At 32.4% G+C, this 20989-nt stretch overlaps 1 protein-coding gene across 1 annotated transcript; it reads left to right on the plus strand.

Annotated features, from left to right (window-relative positions):
- Positions 1-3216: 3216 nt before the first annotated feature.
- On the plus strand, positions 3217-14492 carry LOC143049095 (uncharacterized). The gene is made up of 4 exons (XM_076222868.1): positions 3217-3309; positions 8986-9320; positions 11350-11799; positions 13676-14492. The coding sequence occupies exons 2-4, from the start codon at positions 9065-9067 to the stop codon at positions 14104-14106; spliced, it is 1137 nt and encodes a 378-aa protein (XP_076078983.1). The 5' UTR covers positions 3217-3309; positions 8986-9064; the 3' UTR covers positions 14107-14492.
- Positions 14493-20989: the final 6497 nt, after the last annotated feature.

Genomic DNA, 20989 nt, shown 5'->3' on the forward strand with positions numbered 1-20989 from the left:
GTCAACATTTAAGACATTAACTCAACATTTCGGTCTCTTAAATATTCTATCCTTTGGAAACACACACCTAACTTTTTTTTATTTCAACAGTTTAACACAAGCGAATTTTCGTAGAAACAGTTTGCAAAGCTTTTTTACAAAAATAAACTCTCATATGAACACAGTTCTTTTTGAAATGATTTATTGTAAACTAAGTTTCCGGAATTAAGGAAAAAAACGTCATTTTTATGGCGGGAAATTTATCAAATTAAAAAAAATCAATGTTGGTTTTTTCATTAAAATTTGTTAAAATAGCCTCATACGTGATCAACCCTAATACAATTTTTGTAAAAGCGGTCCATTTACTCGTTTTCAAGTTAAATAAAAAAAAGCAGTTGCAAAATATATCTTTTCTCGAAATGTCACTGTTTAAGGTCGCGAAAAAAACCCATTTTACTTTAGTAACGTCATTACCTCCCCTGTAACTGTATCGTTAGCCCTTAAGGTTATATTTGAATAGTGAATCATTTTTCTAATGTCCTTCAATAATAGTGGTTTTCGCTTGTTGCTATATATCATATCTTTGTTAAGTTCGGAGAACGTATTTGAGTGATAAAATTGAGAAAGGAAATGGGAATATGCCAAAGAGACAATAACCCGACCAAAGAGCAGAAGACGAAGGCCACAAATGGGTTTTCAATGCAGCATGAAGATTCCGCACCCGGAGGTTGGCCTTAGATAGCCTCTAAATACAAAAAACTTCTTCAGTGAAAATGGACGTCAAACGAAACTTCAAAAGTGAACCTAAACTAAAAGAAAACCATGCAAGACTAACAAAGGTTAGAGGCTCCTGGTAAGGGGTTAAACATGTTTTGTGAGATCTCTAACCTCTAGCCGATGTTGAATAAAAACACACAGCAATACGCACAGTTAGACTCAGTTTAAAAGAAGTCCGAGTCCGATGTCAGAATAGGTAACAAAAGAAACTAAGCAATATGACATAATGATATAAAGGACTACGAGCAGTTAATTCTAAAATTGTTTGTATGCACATTGAACGACAAATCTATGTGACGTATACAATTTTCTGACGTCAGACACACAAATCAATGAATGTGTTTTTGTGTTCTGTTAAATTGTTCCTTTTAAAATTGTTATACGATGATGACTGATGTACCCATATTTTGACTATTTTATTTATTGTGTCTGTTTAGTTAACGCATCAATGTAAATATAGCGGAATTTGATGAGACTGTCATCAAAGTGAGAGGGTTAGCGCTCTAAAACCAGGTTCAATCAACCATTTTCTACATTTAAAGATGCCTGTACCAAGTCATGAATATGACAGTTCTTGTCTATTCGTTTTTGATGTGTTTTGTTATTTGATTTTGCCATTTGATTATGGACTTTCCGAATTGATTTTCCTCTAAGTTCAGTATTTTTGTGATTTTACTTTTTAATACCATGCCAGCTCTAGACCTCAATTAAACTGAATTATCAAATCATGCTCACTCAGGACTATTTTCCTGAACTTAAATTGCAGATCAACAGTAATTGACTTTGTAACAATTCTTTTTGAATTAACTTTGCAATTCCACGTGTTTTTCTTAGCTTCTAATAACCACACATGTGGCCTAAATTAGGCAGGTTAGATTCATGTATATACTGGTTTAATAAACATCAACTTTATCTCTAAAGTGTATTATTGTATATTGTTTTTGTTTTTTGTATGAATCAACTGCTGGTTGTTAATACAAATTATACTTTTGATGTAGGAAACAACTATAATATTATATATTTTTGAAATAATACATGTGTTGTGGTTTTTACACAAACAATCAAGCAAATACATAAACCTAATGCCATTAGTTTATAATAATGTCGAAAACAGTTGGAACTCCACGGTAAATTTGAAAAGGTGAAAATCTTTAAAACTAAAGAAAGCAAACCGCTCGTCCATATCAATCAACAAAACGACTGGACAACACTGTTATCTTCCTATTTTAGAACATACAGATGGCGAAGATATAAATATATTCAAGCTATACAACAGTAGTTTATAATTTAGTTATTGTATATACATATATATATATATATATATATATAAGGCGCCTAGATAAAATGAAGTTGTCCTTTTGGGTATGTTAAGTCTGTATTCTATTTGCTCTACCCCCTGATGTACTGAATCTAACAAATAAACTATAGATCAGACGCTTTAAAGAAAATAAGATTCATTTGGTTGTAAATGTGTCACAGCATTTATTGCAACAACCAACTTGTCAATCAAAATTTGATGACGATTAAATAATGAAAGGCCATCCAGCAGTAACAAAGTTATATCTGGGGCCAATGGGTATTCCATAGCAGCATCAAGTAAATTCGGCTAACAGTACATGTTGAGTAATTAGTTGTGCAACTGGAAATCCGCCATGCAAATTACAAGATGAAAATAATTCAATCTTTGATGTGTTTTATTGTGTTGAAATATGCAGTTTTAGTTTATAATTAGTGGAATACCACCACGTCATAGTACGTCACTTTCAATTGCATAAGAAAAAGGGTCGGAAAATATTCCATTGAATTTGACAGTTGTAGGAAATCAATGCTACATTTCCTTGCATTAACAAAATTCTTGGTCATTAACATTTATCCCGGGTATTTCAAAGCCCCATTATTTTTTTATTTGGTGTTTCTACTAAATACATTTGGAATCTTGAGGTTACTTAGTTACTTAAGCTAGTACACATTTTGATAAGAGATGAAAATGTGCCTGGTTAACTTCGAGTGATGGTTATTTTCCTATATGCGATGAAAAGTTATGTGAAATTTTATCTATAATACTGTACAGTATACCACTTTACTCATGTCAAGTATCTCTTTATTTTAAACAAAGTTAAAATCTGCACCGTTTCTTAAAAATTGTATATTTAACAAAGACTAAATGGGAAAAATCAATGGTGGTATTACACCATCAAAATGCATAAAACTTGACCATCCAATGATAAATATTATTTCTGGACGATAGTATATAATGTTTCTGTTTAATAGTTTACGTCGTAGTTGTCTCATTTGACATTAAACACAAATTTTTAATGAATTCTACCTTTTCGAAAAATGATTGATTCAGTATGTTTGCACTGTTTCTACATATTACATAATTCAAAACATTACAAATCTATTTTTAACTTTACTATAAAAAAAAACACCATATAGAAAATGTTCTGTTTCCTTGTGACGGTTACGGGATAGATGTCAGTTATCCGGTTAAGAGTAGTTCGTTGATAAGTGTATGGTAACGCATCACTCTTTTGCTTGGAGCTTAAATGAATGGTAAGTGCAATAATTTAATACTTATATACGAATCGAATGATAAACTTTACAGTAAACTTTAGATCAAATATCATGAAATTCAAGCTGCATGTTGTGAAACAATATATGTCATTTCTCAAGTCACTTAGTATTATTTTGGAAAAAAGAACAAGTAATTGGCATCTGTCATATCAGGAGTGGGTTGCACAAACGTATATTTAGTCGATAGACTATTTTAAACTACTATTTTACTATTACAAATCTAATTGACTATTAGTTTAAAGAGTGAGTTAATCACTATTAAGGTTTTTATTAACGTATATGCTATTTATTGACCAATATTAACTTTTTGATAGTCTATAAAGCATCGTTAAATCCCAAGAAATATTTTGATGTGCGTGCGTTTTCGCGTTTTTTCAATATTTGTCACGACGCCATCCACTTCATGGTATTGCTTAAAATTATACTGCAATATGCAGTTTTTATTAAACGGATTTCCGAAAGAATCGGAATTAATTTTAGGATGTAAGGCAGGCGTGCTGGTATGTGCTGTATAAGAACCCGTTCATCAACTCGAAAATGTTTTGACGAAATCTGTACAAATTTAGTTATGATATTTCCTGTGACATAATGAAGGTCGAGTTTGGTTTTCACATTTTTTGCATTTCTCGTTGTTGAGTTGTGGACCTTTCAGTAGGCAAAAGGGATACTTATTCTATGATTTTGAGTTATTTCCGTTTAAATAGAAGTATAATGTCTATGTTATTTGGAGGGCCTCTGTGACCATATGATCTAAATAGTTACTACTGTAATCACTAGCCAACTTAAAAAAAAATGCTTATATTGTCTGATAATAAACATTTATTTAGATTTCTGATATTGAGTAAAATTTTCAAGTTTGTCCAAATCGGGGTCCAAAATAAAATTTTGATTGATTTTGAAATAAATTTAATATGAGAATTCTATGAAATGCTGATTATTAACCTGTATTTTTTTTCATTATTAACAACATTGAGATGCAAATGGTTCTAGATTAACCAACTTTTGTTTGATTTCATCGAAAATTAATATTTTTAGGGTTCTTTTATATGCTGAATCTTACAATGTACTTAGCTTTCGAATATTGGACAATAAAAGTTAAATGTCCGATTTCAAATTATTAGTTCTTTGACCACATTTGCTTTGTGTCACAAACCTATGCTGTGTATTCTTTTTTCGTTAAAGTATAAGTATTGTGTTTTGTGTGCAAGGGCGTACTTCAACTGTGAATATGCTCAAAACAAAAAAAGATCAAACTTTATTTCTGAATGTTGTCGATTGAGCTTTTGTATAGCCATGACATAACGAAAACGTTTTCAGGAAATGATACTTAATTGTATGCATACCGTTGAAACATCGACGGACAAACTGATGGACGAGGTGCCAAATTGAAGTCCCCTCAATTTCCGTCCGTAGGGTACTTATTACAGTGTGATAATAAAGGTTAATTACACTTGCCTGAACATTGTATTAATACATAACATTGATATAAGCAGAAGCCTGGATAGAAGAGTTAAGTCGTCTAACTATATATTCAAACTAAGTAAAGCCCTGACCTCGCTGACAACAACAAAAAATTTAAATAAGTCACTGAGACTAGGGCTGGACTAGATATATCATATGGTATATAACATATGTCTTTTTATTTCTATTGTCTTATTTTTTGACATTTATATATCGTAATGTTTAGGACCTTTATTTGTATGGACAATTTTTCGGCTTGTTGCCTCGATACTCGTTTGTTTATGTTTTTTTTAAACCAGTGGTTGGTTGGGTGCTTTTTTTTAATCTCATGTTTCTTCGGCAGTACTTATGTCAAAATATTTTGAAACCCGAATAAAATGTTTGTGTTTGACACAAAGGACCGACCTGTTGTAAAATCAGTAAATGAAAAGGCTCCTGTGTGAGGAATGTTGATACACATTTGCAAACGAGTTCCAAGAAATTGCGTGTGTTGTCATTGAAAAGAACAGAAAAGTATAATCTCATTAGGTTTTAATAGATACCACAAACTAGAGGCTCTAAAGAGCCTGTGTCGCTCACCTTGGTCTATCTGAATATTAAACAAAGGAAGCAGATGGATTCATGACAAAAATGTGTTTTGGTGATGGTGATGTGTTTGTACATCTTACTTTACTAAACATTCTTGCTGCTTACAATTAGCTCTATCTATAATGAACTTGGCCTAGTAGTTTCAGTGGAAAATGTTAGTAAAAATTTACAAATTTTATGAAAATTGTTAAAAAATGACTATTAAGTACAATAACTCCTTAGGGGGTCGATTGACCATTTCGTTCATGTTGACTTATTTGTAAATCTTACTATGCTGAACATTACTCCTGTTTACAGTTTATCTTTATCTATAATAATATTCAAGCTAATAACCAAAAACAGCAACATTTCCTTAAAATTACCAAATCAGGGGCAGTTACCCAACAAAGGGTTGTCCGATTCATCTGAAAATTTCAGGGCAGATAGATCTTGACCTGATTAACATTTTTACCCTGTCATATTTGCTCTAAATGCTTTGCTTGTTGAGTTATAAGCCAAAAACTGCATTTTACCCCTACATGTATATTCTATTTTTAGCCGTGGCGGCCATCTTTGTTAGATGGCTGGGTCACCGGACACATTTTTTAAACTAGATACCCCAAAGATGAATTTGGCCAAGTTTGAATGAATTTGGCCCAGTAGTTTCAGAGAAGAAGATTTTTGTAAATGATTACTAAGATTTACGAAAAATGGTTAAAAATTGACTATAAAGGGTAATAACTGCTAAAGGGGTCAACTGACCATTTCGGTCATTTGACTTATTTGTACATCTTACTTTGATGAACATTATTGCTGTTTACAGTTTATCTCTATCTATAATAGTATTCAAGATAATAACCAAATTCAGTAAAATTTCCTTAAAGATACCAATTTAGGGGCAGCAACCCAACAAAAGATTGTCAGATTCATCTGAAAATTTCAGGGCAGATAGATCTTGACCTGATTAACAATTTTACTCCTGTCAGATTTGCTCTAGATGCTTTGGTATATGAGTTAAAAGCCAAAATCTGCATTTTACTCCTATGTTCTATTTTTAGCCGTGGCGGCCATCTTTGTTAGATGGCTGGTTCACCGGACTCATTTTTTAAACAAGATACCCGAAATATAAATGTGGCCAAGTTTGGATGAATTTGGCTCAGTAGTTTCAGAGGAGAAGATTTTTGTAAAAGATTACTAAGATTTACAAAAAATGGTTAAAAATTGACTATAAAGGACAATAACTGCTAAAGGTGGTCAACTGACCATTTCGGTCATGTTTGACTTATTTGTAAATTTTACTATGCTGAACATTATTGCTGTTTACAGTTTATCTCTATCTATAATAGTATTCAAGATAATAACCAAAAACAGTAAAATTTCCTTAAAGATACCAATTTAGGGGCATCAACCCATCAAAGGGATGTCTGATTCATCTGAAAATTTCAGGGCAGATAGATCTTGACCTGATAAACAATTTTACTCCTTGTCAGATTTGCTCTTAATGCTTTGGTTTTTGAGTTAAGAGCCAAAAACTGCATTTTACCCCTATGTTCTATTTTTAGCCTTGGCGGCCATCTTTGTTAGATGACTGGGTTACCGGACACATTTTTTAGACTAGATATCCTAAAGATAAATGTGGCCAAGTTTGGATGAATTTAGCCCAGTAGTTTCAGAGGAGAAGATTTTTGTAAAAGATTACTAAGATTTACGAAAAATTGTTAAAAATTGACTATAAAGGGCAATAACTGCTAAAGGGGTCAACTGATCATTTGGGTCATTTGACTTATTTGTAAATCTTACTATGTTGAACATTATTGCTGTTTACAGTTTATCTCTATCTATAATAGTATTCAAGATAATAACCAAAAACAGTAAAATTTCCTTAAAATTACCAATTTAGGGGCAGCAACCCATCAAAGGGTTGTCTGATTCATCTGAAAATTTCAGGGCAGATAGATCTTGACCTGATAAACAATTTTACTCCTTGTCAGATTTGCTCTAAATGCTTTGGTTTTTGAGTTATAAGCCAAAAACTCCATTTTACCCTATGTTCTTTTTTTAGCCATGGTGGCCATCTTGGTTGGTTGGCCGGATCACCGGACACATTTTTTAAAATAGATACCCAATGATGATTGTGGCCAAGTTTGGTTTAATTTGGCCCAGTAGTTTCAGAGGAAAAGATTTTTGTAAAAGTTAACGACGACGGACGACGGACGACGGACGCAAAGTGATGGGAAAAGCTCACTTGGCCCTTTGGGCCAGGTGAGCTAAAAATTGACCAAATAAACAAGTGCTGCTTGTTAACTGTTATAAACCCCGTTTAGATATTTATTTAAAGTTACCTTGAACATCTACCAAAGTGTCAGAAAGTTGTTGTTTCATATTGATTACAGTTTTCATTTTAAACCAAAAATTTTGTTGGTTATGAATGTTACGAGCAATGTACACTATGCACTCTAGTTGGTTTCTTATTTTGATTATTATTACAAAAATATTGAAAATCTACTTGAAAATAAAATCACTGTGGTAATATATTTAAAGTATCACATAGTCTCGAAATATATCCTATATATATATTATTGTTATCAGTTCCCCACATCCGAAGTAATGATTTAAAATGATTAAACATGTCATATTTGATAGAAATGCGAACGGAAATAAAGGACTCTTTACTAAAGCGTAAACGACAATGAAGATGACATTACACTGAGGTTATATTTCGACGATTCATTTATTTATAAAACCAAATACGTGTATCGGACGGGAAATGGGTAAATTTCGATAATGACACCTATACTATTCTGCTGGATGTTGAATTTTACCGTGAAAAGCTACAGGTCTATTTAAAAACTGCCCTATAGTTTTATTTATACAGCAAAGACCGGCCTAATTATAATAAAATAATCTGTAAATTTGTTATATTCAAACATTGAAATGAACTCTTATTTAGCAAACGTTATTATTCGACAAGTTTTGACCACGGTAAATATCGTTGTTAAGTAAACATTACTCCTGCCAAAAATATTTTCTTCCTTTTTGTACAGTTTAGTTTTGATCTAAAATTATTTGTAAGCTAATATTTCATCGGAACAAGGAAACATATGAAAACCCAGTGCATGCCACCCATTGTATGTCATTAAGTTGACTTGTATATTAAAAGTATAAGCAATGGTGACAAGACGGGATTGTGAATTTGACATGATATTTATACAAAAGCAATAAATCTGTTTTCTTACAGGAATTTTTAACATTTTCATTTACTAATTTTTCTATATTTTTCTACGCTGTTGGAAAACAATTATAAGCGAAAATACATTTCAAAATCAATTGAAAAATATCAATACTTTTTTAATGAAATATACTTCTCGTACATGTAAGAGTAAAACGGGATAGAATAAATTAATTATATTACATTTTTTGTAGATTTTCTGGTCATAAGGTCGTCTTTTGGTATTCATTGGTAAATTTTATCTGCAATCCTTCCAGATCTTAAAACTGATAAAAGAATAATTCATCCGAAAACCATGACAATTTGCAATGTTTTTGTGAAAAGGAAATGCACATGTCATATTTGTATGTCAATAAAGCAATCTGCATTATCTCCCTTATCCATTTTGTTATACATAGATTGGTGTGACCAATAGAAAGACACACTACACTCCTTGTGGTTTAAAACAAAGCAAAATTGCAACAAGTAGACAAGAAGATGTCATTTTTCATATGTCTCTATGACGGCCTTTCAAGAATGTGGACATCGTTCAGGCCTTTTGACTTTGCGATTGTGGTGTGGGCAATGTGTATGGCTTTTAGTACAGTGTGGAGTGCAATTACCACAACATGGATGACGATTACTACAGCTTGGATGCATGTAACTTCAATGTTAATGACGATAACTACGACTTATGATCCTTTAGACTTGGTATTCAAATTGTGGTTTTCGATAATGATGTTTGTAATGTTCAGTAAGTATACATATTATCTTGTTTGTCGTGCAATATGATAGCAAACTATGACATATTGTATCGATAGCTGTAAAATATTTGCTTCAAATGTAATGTTTGAACAAATGCCTTGGTTAATATAAATGGGCATATGTACCTATAATGGTTTACTTTGACAAATTGTGACTTTTTTGGAGAGTTGTCCCATTTGCACTCATATTCCATCTTCTTATATCGATATACCCTTTTTTAAAAACAGTTTTTATTTTTCTAAGGATGATTTATGTACCAGCAGTCCTTATTTATTTAACTCGAGAATAATCCAATATAGTTTAACATTTGGTATTGAAATGATTAGAAACACATTGCACAAAGTCGATCTTTTAATCGAGCATGTTGGGATTAGAAGCAGAACTGGAAAGGGGCTGATACTACCTCAATTTTTTTAATCGGAATGCACATTTCGAGGATTTTTGTCTAGAATATACTAACATAAAAGTTATTGAAAAACAGGTCATTATCATGATATATTGACTCCCTAAAGGACAGTGATATTAACTAAGACAGCGATAATGACTGAGTCGCAGACGCTAATGCATAACCGATATGAAATAAATCAAATTAACATTACTGGTTGAATCTACCTGAACACACTATTCTGACAGAGTATTTTACTGTGCATAGACTTTGGGAGTGAACTTTCGGAAGTTGTTGAGTCGAACATCCAGAAGACTCGGCTAAATAAAATCACCATAGATACACACTTATTGTTCTTCATTTTTTGTAACGTACAAGCTTAAAATATACAAAAGAATATTTTCAGGATCCCTTATTTCATAGTGCAAACTGCTTAAATATGAAAACTAGCGGTGTTTCATTAGTGGAGTGTTTACCCTTTCAGATCACTTCATGTAACAATGGTTCGTGTAGCATATTCAGTTTTATTTTTATGCCCCACCTACGATAGTAGATGGGGCATTATGTTTTCTGGTCTGTGCCTCCGTTCGTTCGTCCGTTCGTCCGTTCGTTCGTTCGTCCGTTCGTTCGTTCGTCCGTTCGTTCGTTCGTCCGTTCGTTCGTTCGTCCCGCTTCAGGTTAAAGTTTTTGGTCAAGGTAGTTTTTGATGAAGCTGCAGTCCAATCAACTTGAAACTTAGTACACTGGTTGCTTATGATATGATCTTTCTAATTTTAAAGCCAAATTAGACTTTTGACCCCAATTTCACGGTCCACTGAACATAGAAATGAAAGTGCGAGTTTCAGGTTAAAGTTTTTGGTCAAAGTAGTTTTTGATGAAACTGAAGTCCAATCAACTTGAAACTTAGTACACTTGTTGCTTATGATATGATCTTTCTAATTTTAAAGCCAAATTAGACTTTTGACCCCAATTTCACGGTCCACTGAACATAGAAATGAAAGTGCGAGTTTCAGGTTAAAGTTTTTGGTCAAGGTAGTTTTTGATGAAACTGAAGTCCAATCAACTTGAAACTTAGTACACTGGTTGCTTATGATATAGTCTTTCTAATTTTAAAGCCAAATTAGACTTTTGGCCCCAATTTCACGGTCTACTGAACATAGAAAATGAAAGTGAGAGTTTCGGGTTAAAGTTTTTGGTCAAGGTAGTTTTTGATGAAGTTGAAGACCAAACAACTTGAAACTTAGTACACATGTTCCATATGGTATGATCTTTCTAAATTTAATGCAAATTTAGATTTTTTATCCAATTTCACGGTCCATTGGACATGGAAATTGATAGTGCGAGTGGGGCATCCGTGTACTTAGGACACATTCTTGTTTCTAATGTGTTTGACTGTTTTTGTTGTCTTTCCCTCCCCTTTTGTTGTATCATGGTGTTTGATGTTTTATCTATTATTTAATTATTTAACTATTGCATACCTCTTCGTACTTATGTGACAGCATAACTGTATTCAAATGTGGATATTTTGAAATAATAAGAAATAATAAAAATCTCTTTTCGGTTTAAACTTAAGGTTCCATTGATGAAGATTTGTTAATTAGAAAAGATTCAAACAATTTTTTATTTTTTTTAGGGATGGGAATGCAACACTTGAAGGTATTCAAGTTACTACACACTCGTTCCCAGCAAAATATACACGATTTGCATGCACATATAAGCAACATGCAGCATGGCATAAATGAAAATAACAGACGATTTGCCGACTGTTTTAGACATCAGATAGAAACAGAGCACAGAAGGTATCAGGAACTTCTCTCAATGAGGCAGTATTTTCGAAATGCACAAGTTCCAAGCAACAAAGTCAAAAAGCTGAAAGATAGATTGAAAAAGCTCCAGACTCAAAAAGAAGCTGCTGTTAAAGAGTTGAATAATTTGGCTGATAATTTAGATGAACATTTTAGCAGAATAAAAAAAGCTAAAATAGCAGGATCGGCTGTCGCAATCGGTGGTACTGTGTTAGTTGTATTAGGCTTGGGTGTAATACCTTTCTCGTTTGGAACGTCTACGATATTAAGTATTGCAGGTTTGTATACATTTTAATATTTTTTAACGAGATATAGAAAACGATATTAACCATGTTAACGTGACAATAAATGATAATACGATATAATTTTAAAAAGCTAGATAATAACAATATGACTATACTATTTTTTTATTACCATATGTCTGTCTGAATATCATGTCATTCTAAATCGCCAGTAAAAGTAGTCATTGGTCAATTTTAGCAGGTTTTTTTAATGACAAATTGTCAAATGTCAATAGACCTCCGCTATTGTCATTTCAATTCATCCCTACCATGAAAAAAATGTGTAAATGTTATTGAAGTTCTTTCTCAATTGGGACAACAAAACAAAGGCAATATCAATTGTGTTTCGATAGAAGCCATTTATGTGTTGTAAATTTTTATTAACCTACTAAGTACATTATTGCCAAACTTGACTGTTTATTATAAACCCTAACTGGGCTTAATACAGACAAACTGGGCATTAATACAGGGCCATTACAGAAAAACAAGACCATTTCAGAAGAAACAGGGCCATTACAGAAAAAACAGGGACATTACAGAAAAACAGGGCCATTGCAGAAAAACAGTGTGAAAATCGAATATAATAAATTTAACATGGCCGCCGATTTTCAAATATAGGGATCACTGTTCATTCTGTTTTCCAACACATAACTTCTGTCAACTTAATATCTTGGATATTTGGTATATTAAAAGCTTTATGATGGTGAAGTACAAATTATTTTTTTCAAACTAAACTGTCATTAAAAGAGTAGAGAGTACACCAAGTTGGCAGCAACACATAGACTTTTGTTTAGTTGATAAATAAATGTGTTAAGAAATGGATGTTTTTATAATGGCCCTGTTATATGTCCTCGGTCAGTAATAATGGCCTCGGATGTCTGTAATGGCCCTCGGCGTTGCCTCGAGCCATTACAGACTTCCTCGATCATTATTACAGACCTTGGACATATAACAGGGCCATTATAAAAACACCAATTCATTAATACTATAGTACTAATGCGGTAAAAATACTAGTGGCCCGAATACCTGTAGTTCATCGCAGTCTAAATATATAAAAAAATTAATAATAAAAAAATTGATTGAGGAAGAATATAATATTTTAAAATCTGTGGTTTAAAATTAATCGTAAAGATTTTAAAGTATGTTTACAGTGCTTTACAAGGAGTAGTACTATCAAATAGATATGTTTTTAGAAATAGTTCTTAATAGATAGCAATCTTTTCATCATCCACATGAAACAGATCACAATTAGAAGCTTACGAAGTATTCACATTACTACAACTGATCCCAGAAAATACTTTATTTTTATTTGAGTTGCAAAAACCTTTGTGTTTGCATATCAGATATATAAACATGATAAAAAAAAGTATCGTTATCACCATTTTATCTTCCACAAACGAAAAACTGTTCTTGAATAAATTAACGTTTTTTTTTAATTATTGTAGGCGAAATCCAATCATCATTAAAACAAATTTTGTTGACACTTATCTATTTTTTAGTCATCGTAGGTTATAGCCATTTGTTATAAGTGTATAGATTATATAAAATTTTCAATGAATAAGATCACATTTTTATTAAGGGGCCAGCTAAGGCCTCCTTCGGATGCGGAATATTCGTTGCAATAAAGACCAATTGGGGGCTTTTGGTTGTTTTCAGCTCTTTGGTCGGGTTGTTTTTGACATATTCCCGATTTCTATTTTTAACATTAAACATTAACCACAGCTATTTGTAAAATCATTAACCATCATGAAAAATACCTGTACTAGCTCAATCGTCAATTGAAACAACGGGGACTGTTTCAAGAGTCAATATATAGTATAATTTTTATTAAATGTGCCTTTTTTTACTGTTAAATGTATTCCAATATTTGTAGGCGGTGTTGTTTTAGGAGCTGGTGGAATCACAGCAGGTGGTTCTTCGGTTGTCGAATCTGTCCAGTCATCAACGAGACGAAAGTCTGCAAAGAAAATCTTAGATGATTACAATTCAAATATAAAAGAAATAAGATGCGAATGTTTAGAAATTGGTGAAATTCTAAGTAAAAATTCTAATAATATGGAGACAGAATTTAGACCATGGTGTACTTTTTGGAATAAATTGGTACTTGGAGCATCTTCAATTACTCATATTTCTTGGAATACGATTGCAAATCTAATCTTGAACTCATTGAAACTTGCATCTGTTGGCGAAGATTTGGCTGCAGCCGGTCTACGAGGAGCTTCGGTGGCTGAAAGAGCATTCACTATTGTTGGTGGTGGTGTTGGCATTCTTTTGATGCCTCTTGATATTTACATTTTAGTATAGTCGTCCATCGATTTGCATAAAGAGACTCCACACAATATTTCCTTGGACATACGAAATATTGTCGATAAGCTGAACAAAGAAAGTCCGTCTGATCAGGAGATCGAAACCATGATCGAAGCAACATTTAATCGAGGAACAATGTCAGCTTGTAGGGCATACCAAATAATCAATTGAATTAATAGAAATAACGAAGGAAGAAATATTGCATATGATAATAGATCTTTGCTAAAACACAGGATTTTTTAAATGTTCATATATGACTGAATTATCAAATGTTTATATATTACAAGTCGTTCGTTATTTTATGTTAATTTACTATGTCGATCCGCGGTTTAATTGTTTGTATTTGTTTGTAGATAGATGTTAACAAATAAACAGATATGCTATTAAAAGCAGTTGAAACATAATGGATTTTGAGTTATAAATACTTATCTGATCATTTGTAAAATATGACCCATTATTAGCTCAACTTTCCAAAAGGACCAAGTGAGATTTTCTCATATATGTCCGTCGTCTCTTAATGTAAGAACATATTCTCCTCTGAGCCTACTACTTTGCCAATATTACGCAAAATTTTCACAATCATCATTAGAATATCTAGTCTAAAGTTGGCGACATGATCGCCATGGCTTCAAAAAGAACATATAGGTTACATTTAAGTTTCGTCTATTATCGTGAAAAATGCTATACAGAGAAAAATCTGACATAGACAGAAATTTAAGAGTTTGGAGATCTAACTACTGTCTATTATCGTTAAATCTTTGTCACTACTCCTTAAATGAGTTGTTGGTTAATGAATATTTCATACACATAAGTAGTATACCTAAAACGACAAAGTTATTTTTCATTTACCAGTGTATATTATTAAAACCGTTTTTTTTCAAAAGTGATGAATTTCGAAGTGTTAAATATTTCGCGTGGTGTCTTGTCATGGCTTATTTGGACTTGTTTGTTTGCTTTTTGGCCTTGAAGGTTTGTCCCTAATATTTTATGAACTGTGCATTTGCATTCAGATATCACAGATCAAATTAATCCGTTCATAGTGTGTTAATTTACATTTTTTGATTGAGTTAAGCCTTCCAATTGATATTATATCGTGTGTTTTCCTATGTTATGATGCTATTGTTTCAGAAAAAGGGAGAATGTTTGGTACCATTAAAACGTTTAATCCCGCTGCAAATGTTTGCACCTCTCCTAAGTCAGGAATATGATGTACAGTAGTTGTCGTTTGTTTATGTAATTTATACGTGTTTCTCGTTTCTCGTTTTTGATATAGATTAGACCGTTGGTTTTTCCGTTTGAATGGTTTTACATTAGTAATTTTGGGGCTCTTAATAGCTTGTTGTTCGGTGTGAGACAAGGCTCCGTGTTGATTGACCTATAATGGTTTACTTTTATAAATTATTTGGATAGAGAGTGGTCTCATTGGCACTCACAATACATCTTCCTATATCTATGTTATTCGAAATGCCGTTTACCAACTTCACACGCAAGTCCAGGGTTAACATTTGCCATCGCCTGGTGTCCGTCGCCGTCCGTAAAAACTTCTACAAAGATCACCTTCTTTCAAACTTTCGTCGAATTAACCAAGCGTTACTACCATCAACAAAGGGATGTCTATTTTTAAAATGTGTCAAATGACTCCGACTGCCAACAAACATGGCCGACAAAGGTTAGTACAGAACAAAGGGGGTGAAACATGTTTTATTCAATATCTTGAAACCTCTTTAGATAGAAAAAATGAAAAAATTAAAATTGTTCAGAATTATGAGATCTAATTAAAATTTAATTCATAAAAACCGTCAGACGACTTCTAATAAGCGTTTTTGCTCATAAATGAAGATTTTACATTTTTACTCTCTTCTTTTCCTATTACCACATACATTATGATATCTATAGCAAATATGATCAGAATGACAATATCTACAAATAAAAGTAATAATCGATATCGGTAATTGAACATGGGGTTTTCATTTTTTCCTATTATTTAAAAAAAATCAAAATCGACACAAAAAAAACTTCATCGTGCAAAGATAATCCGAACGGGAATAACTACATATATGTTATACCTGCAGCCGAAATCGACAGATGACTCCTTATTTGAGTTATTGCCCTTTTATAACGATTTTTTTCTAATTTCAATTTTTTTCTTTTTATTTAAAAAATTATAACACATTTTTTAAGTTCTATATATAATAACTTAAATAAGCAAACACAATCAGCAAGACGAGACTTCTAAAAAAAATGCGAAATAACATGTTATACTGTTATGTCATCATTTTCTTGGATTGCAAAACCAATCAGTATTGGGAATTTTTGAATACATTGTTTTGTAAAAATCAGCATAATTACCTTAAGTTGCATATCTTTTTTCTAGTTTCATTTAAACAAGCTTCATGGGCACTAAACTTCATGAATATATAGCTATGGATTGCATAAGAAATTGATAAAAATGTCCTTCATTCAATCAGAGACAATAACTAAATACGAATGTGAAAATCGTTCAAAGCTAACTTGACCATAGGTAGTCGATCGGAAATACGGGCGGGAAATTCGGAATGCTACCGGAAAAATAGGATATCTTGAATTGGGACAGAAATTAGACTTACAACAGGTAACCTACAGACCATCAGATCATAGTTGCAAAGGCCTTTCACATACCGAGATCATAGCACCACCTCCACATGCGGCATCAAATTAAGCAACGTCCTGCACAGCCTAAAGGACTCGCCCCATTTTGGCAAATGTTTTACAGCCGGCTTAAAGAAAATAACTCATTATAGAAACAGTTGTACCATGATTAACATTCTGTACGTAAGACGCGCGTTTCATCTTCAAAAGAATCATCTGTGACGCTCGATTAAAAATAATGAGAGACGAAATAAAGAACGCAGATGAAGAGCAATGGGGACCCAAAATGTCCAAACTTTTCAACATGCCTTTCCGTAGAGTATCAAAGTGCGATTTTTGTAAGCGCTGATAAACACATATTGTATATTGATGTCGGATTCCCAAATTTTGTACTTTGAATTCTGAATTTTGAATTTTAGATTTCGAATATTTAATTTTGAATTTTAAATTCTTAAATATAAAAGATCCTTCTAAATTTGGGTTTTATATATCATAACTAAAGTAGACATGTAAACTATTTATATGTATAATTTGTTTTTCATAACGTTTAATTGTCAATATGTTACTAATCTGTCTAGGTTTTTTTTTAAATACCTGGAAACAAATGACAAACATTGAACAAAATGCCTTAAATTATTTTATAGAATGAAATGTTATGAATGTATAATTAGTTTTTACTACAATAGTAAATACCGTCGTGAGGATTATACGATTAACAAATAACAAAAATAAAGCATAAAAGAAGGAAACGAGTTTTATAATTCTACGACAATTGGGACATGGTCATTTTTCACATGAAAGTAAGACTGTCCTACAAGTCAGAGGTTTAGTAAGCTTTAAAACCAGATTTAATCCACTATTTTTTACATAAGAAAATGCCTGTACCAAGGCAAGAATTTGACAGTTGTTATCCATTCGTTTGTTGTGTTCGGGCTTTGTTTTTGCCATTTGATTAGAGACTTTCCTTTTTGAACTTTTTTGAGTTCAGTATTTTTGTTATTTTACTTTTTTCAAACAAATTGTATAACCTTATGGCACACGTAAACATTTTAAACATATGATTAAAATATATATATGAAACCCTTGTTTCAGTGGTTGCTTGCAAGTTGCCGTAATTTTACCAATAAGCTCAGATCAATGACACAATCAATGGAAAGTGAAACCAGCTGTATATTTACTCATTATGCAAGTGTTACCTGAATGCTGCTACTTGACGTCTGACGCACGAAAGGGAAAATAAATATGAAACCATCTCCCATGGCGTAAAGTATATCTCAGCTAATTATGCACATGGTAGACAAAAAAATTAACTCTGTTTCGCATTATTCTAACTTTTATCTTGTAAAAACATGATCATTGTTATTAGTGATTTAGCATGTGAAATCTAAATTTTGACTGCTGGGCGTATGTTTGTTATCCCAAAGTAAGAAATTTCCAGAAAAAATATCGGACCTCTTTTTTTCTAAAAGTTATAAATAGCAGGAGCATAATTTTATACACAGTGGTAGGCATCAATTATTATTTTAACTTGGTCAAATACTAAGTAGTAAATTACATAATTTGATCCAGAAGTGTGACACAAACTCTTTCTGCTGCCCACTCTATGAACATTCGCGTACACTTACAGCTTTTTGCCACAATAGGTTGTTCTTGCGTATCGATAAGCCTGAAGATCATGAACGGCACTTTCTAAAAATTAAAGATATTAACAGAGTATTGATGTTATCAACCTATCGAGTATACTTGATGACTTTATGATTCAAAGTTTTATACCTCCCTTTGTTGATAACACAGAACCACCTATCATTTCGTTCACATAAAAAACAGCAGAAGTTTAATTTTTAGTTATAAATCAGTAACATCATACTTCAATGAAGAAACATAGTTATCCTCTTCCTTGAAACTGTGAATCGCCGAAGTTTAGATATGATCCGCATGACCATGTTATTACGGGAGACCTCAATATTGTCAAAGACTGAGAGGCTAGAAACTTTTAAAAAAGGACCAACATATCGTCCTCCATTTAAAATAGATTTGAAACAGTGTCGTCAGGTCACAAAAAGCGCTTTTTTCCTCGTATTGTAAAATGTAAAAAATCTCTTGATTCTTATATAAATAGATATATGAATGTTGTTGATATTCGACATTTTAAAAATGATTCAGAATTTAATAAAAGTGTACATAAGAAATCAACTTCAAGAATTTTCAAACCGGTTTGTGTTTGTACCGTCCGACAAAGCGGCCAACAATGTGGTGGTGGTATGCCGTAAATACTCATTGTACATTGTACTATACGGACGTTTTTAAGAAGAAATCCTAAATTTATATACATCCAAGTCCATATGCTCCACAAAAATTCATATAGTCGACAAACATATCATAACCACATCACAGCTTAAGGCTTCTTCCGAACATTTGGATCATGTGTATGTCCCTACTATGTATAGGTTACATGAACTACACAAAAACAGTGAAATATCGTTTCTCGGCCTCTAGTAAGTGTTCTACAACTAATATTTCAGTGTTTATAACAAGTTCCTTAACTACTATAAAAGAACTTAACATTAACTTTTGTTGTCAAATATATGAAAATAGTGGAATTAAACTATTTTTGAAGTGTAAAACAATTGTTTGCATGTTTTAGATAAATTACGTGCTTTTGATGGTCCTTTTCATTCTGTTGACAGTTTTTACTCAATGAATGATGGGTAAATATCTTGCCACACCCGGTATGTGTTTTTTGTTTGAAGTGTCCTTGTATCAATCTGATGAGTTAGGCCAACTGATTTTTAAAGTTCGTTCTTTAAAGTTGTACTGTTACTCCACTGTACCAGGTTAGGGGGTTGGGATTCCCGTTAACACCCCCACATTCTGTATGTATATGCCTGTCACAGATCAGGAGCCTATAATTCAGAGGTGGTCGTTTGTTGCTGTGTTGCATATATGTTTTTTGTTCACTTTTGTAACATAAATTAAGCCGTTAGTTTTTTGGTTTGAATTATTTTACATAAGTCATTACGAGGTCTTTTATAGCTGACCTTGCGGTAAGGACTTTGCACATTGATAACAGCCGTCTGGTGATCTATAGTTGGTCATTTCTGTGTCATTTGGTCTCTTGCAAAAAGTTGTCCCACTGACAATCATACCACATCTTTTTTTTTATATTTATTCGGGTTTTTGTTCAAGCAAACACTGCAAGGTCGCCGATCGTATCATAACAGTTCAAAGATTACGTGTATTAAAATGAACATCAGCAGTCAGTCAATTGTTTCTGCTGATTTTCTGCACCGAAAATCTGATAAATTCTAGACATTGTTCTAAATGTTCTCTGTATTGTTAATGCCATTTCTGTATATTTCCTTTCTGATTATAACAATAACTGTGAGTATCTAAGAAGGAATGATTTAATTCCGGACTGTTGATAAACTATAGCTGCTTTTTTTTTGGGGGGGGGGGAGGAGGGGGGTCATATTCATTGTGTTGTCGCTTTTACATTTTTACGATGGATAGGGTTTAGATTTAGATAGATAAGATTCCAGCCGTGCATGTTTATATACATATTTATTATCTTTAAATGTCATTCGCATTTGCCTGTTGCTCTATTTTTGAAAATGTCTTTCTTGTTGTGAATTAAGGTAATATGGCAGTTAGCATAGATACATTGTCTTGTTAATGTTGGTTCTTAGTTGATAACTATTTCACTGTCAATCAATTCACCTCTCCGCATACTGTACCTTAATTTGAATAAACGTATGATACTTTACGACAATTGTTTATTACATTCATGTTTGTCAGTAAAAGAAACTTGTGTAAATAAATCTGCCTATTAAAGAACACTTTATAAAAACCAAAACGATCTTTGAAATTGCCGTCTCTATAAAGTACGATTCTTATTTTATAGACAGATTATTTTTATTTATCGTGAGCTTAATTCAAATCAAGTGGTTTTGATGCTATATCTAAGATAAGATAAGCATAATAGATGAAACGTCATGTAAATTCATATTTCGATCTAGTTACACATGAAAATCGATAGTGATGGTCAACTAATAATTAAGTGTAACTACAGATTAACTCATCATAGATACCGAGATTTAAACATTGAACGTCAGAGGTACATAATGTCAACACAGAACCTATTAGTGACGCTTGAATAAAAAAAAGTTAAAACAGACAAAAGAGAAAACAATGCTGGTAATCTATGCGGTCTCAACATTCCAAAATTTTTATTAAGTAAAGCTAATGTATTTTA

The sequence above is a fragment of the Mytilus galloprovincialis genome, chromosome 10 (assembly GCF_965363235.1).
Source record: "Mytilus galloprovincialis chromosome 10, xbMytGall1.hap1.1, whole genome shotgun sequence".
NCBI lineage: Eukaryota > Metazoa > Mollusca > Bivalvia > Mytilida > Mytilidae > Mytilus > Mytilus galloprovincialis.

Excerpts from the sequence above, each read along its gene's own strand:
- LOC143049095 (XM_076222868.1), top strand. The coding sequence starts at position 9,065 with ATGTCATTTTTCATATGTCTCTATGACGGCCTTTCAAGAATGTGGACA. Across the intron at positions 9,321-11,349 it reads AATGATGTTTGTAATGTTCA|GGATGGGAATGCAACACTTG; the intron begins GTAAGTATACAT and ends TATTTTTTTTAG. Across the intron at positions 11,800-13,675 it reads TACGATATTAAGTATTGCAG|GCGGTGTTGTTTTAGGAGCT; the intron begins GTTTGTATACAT and ends CAATATTTGTAG.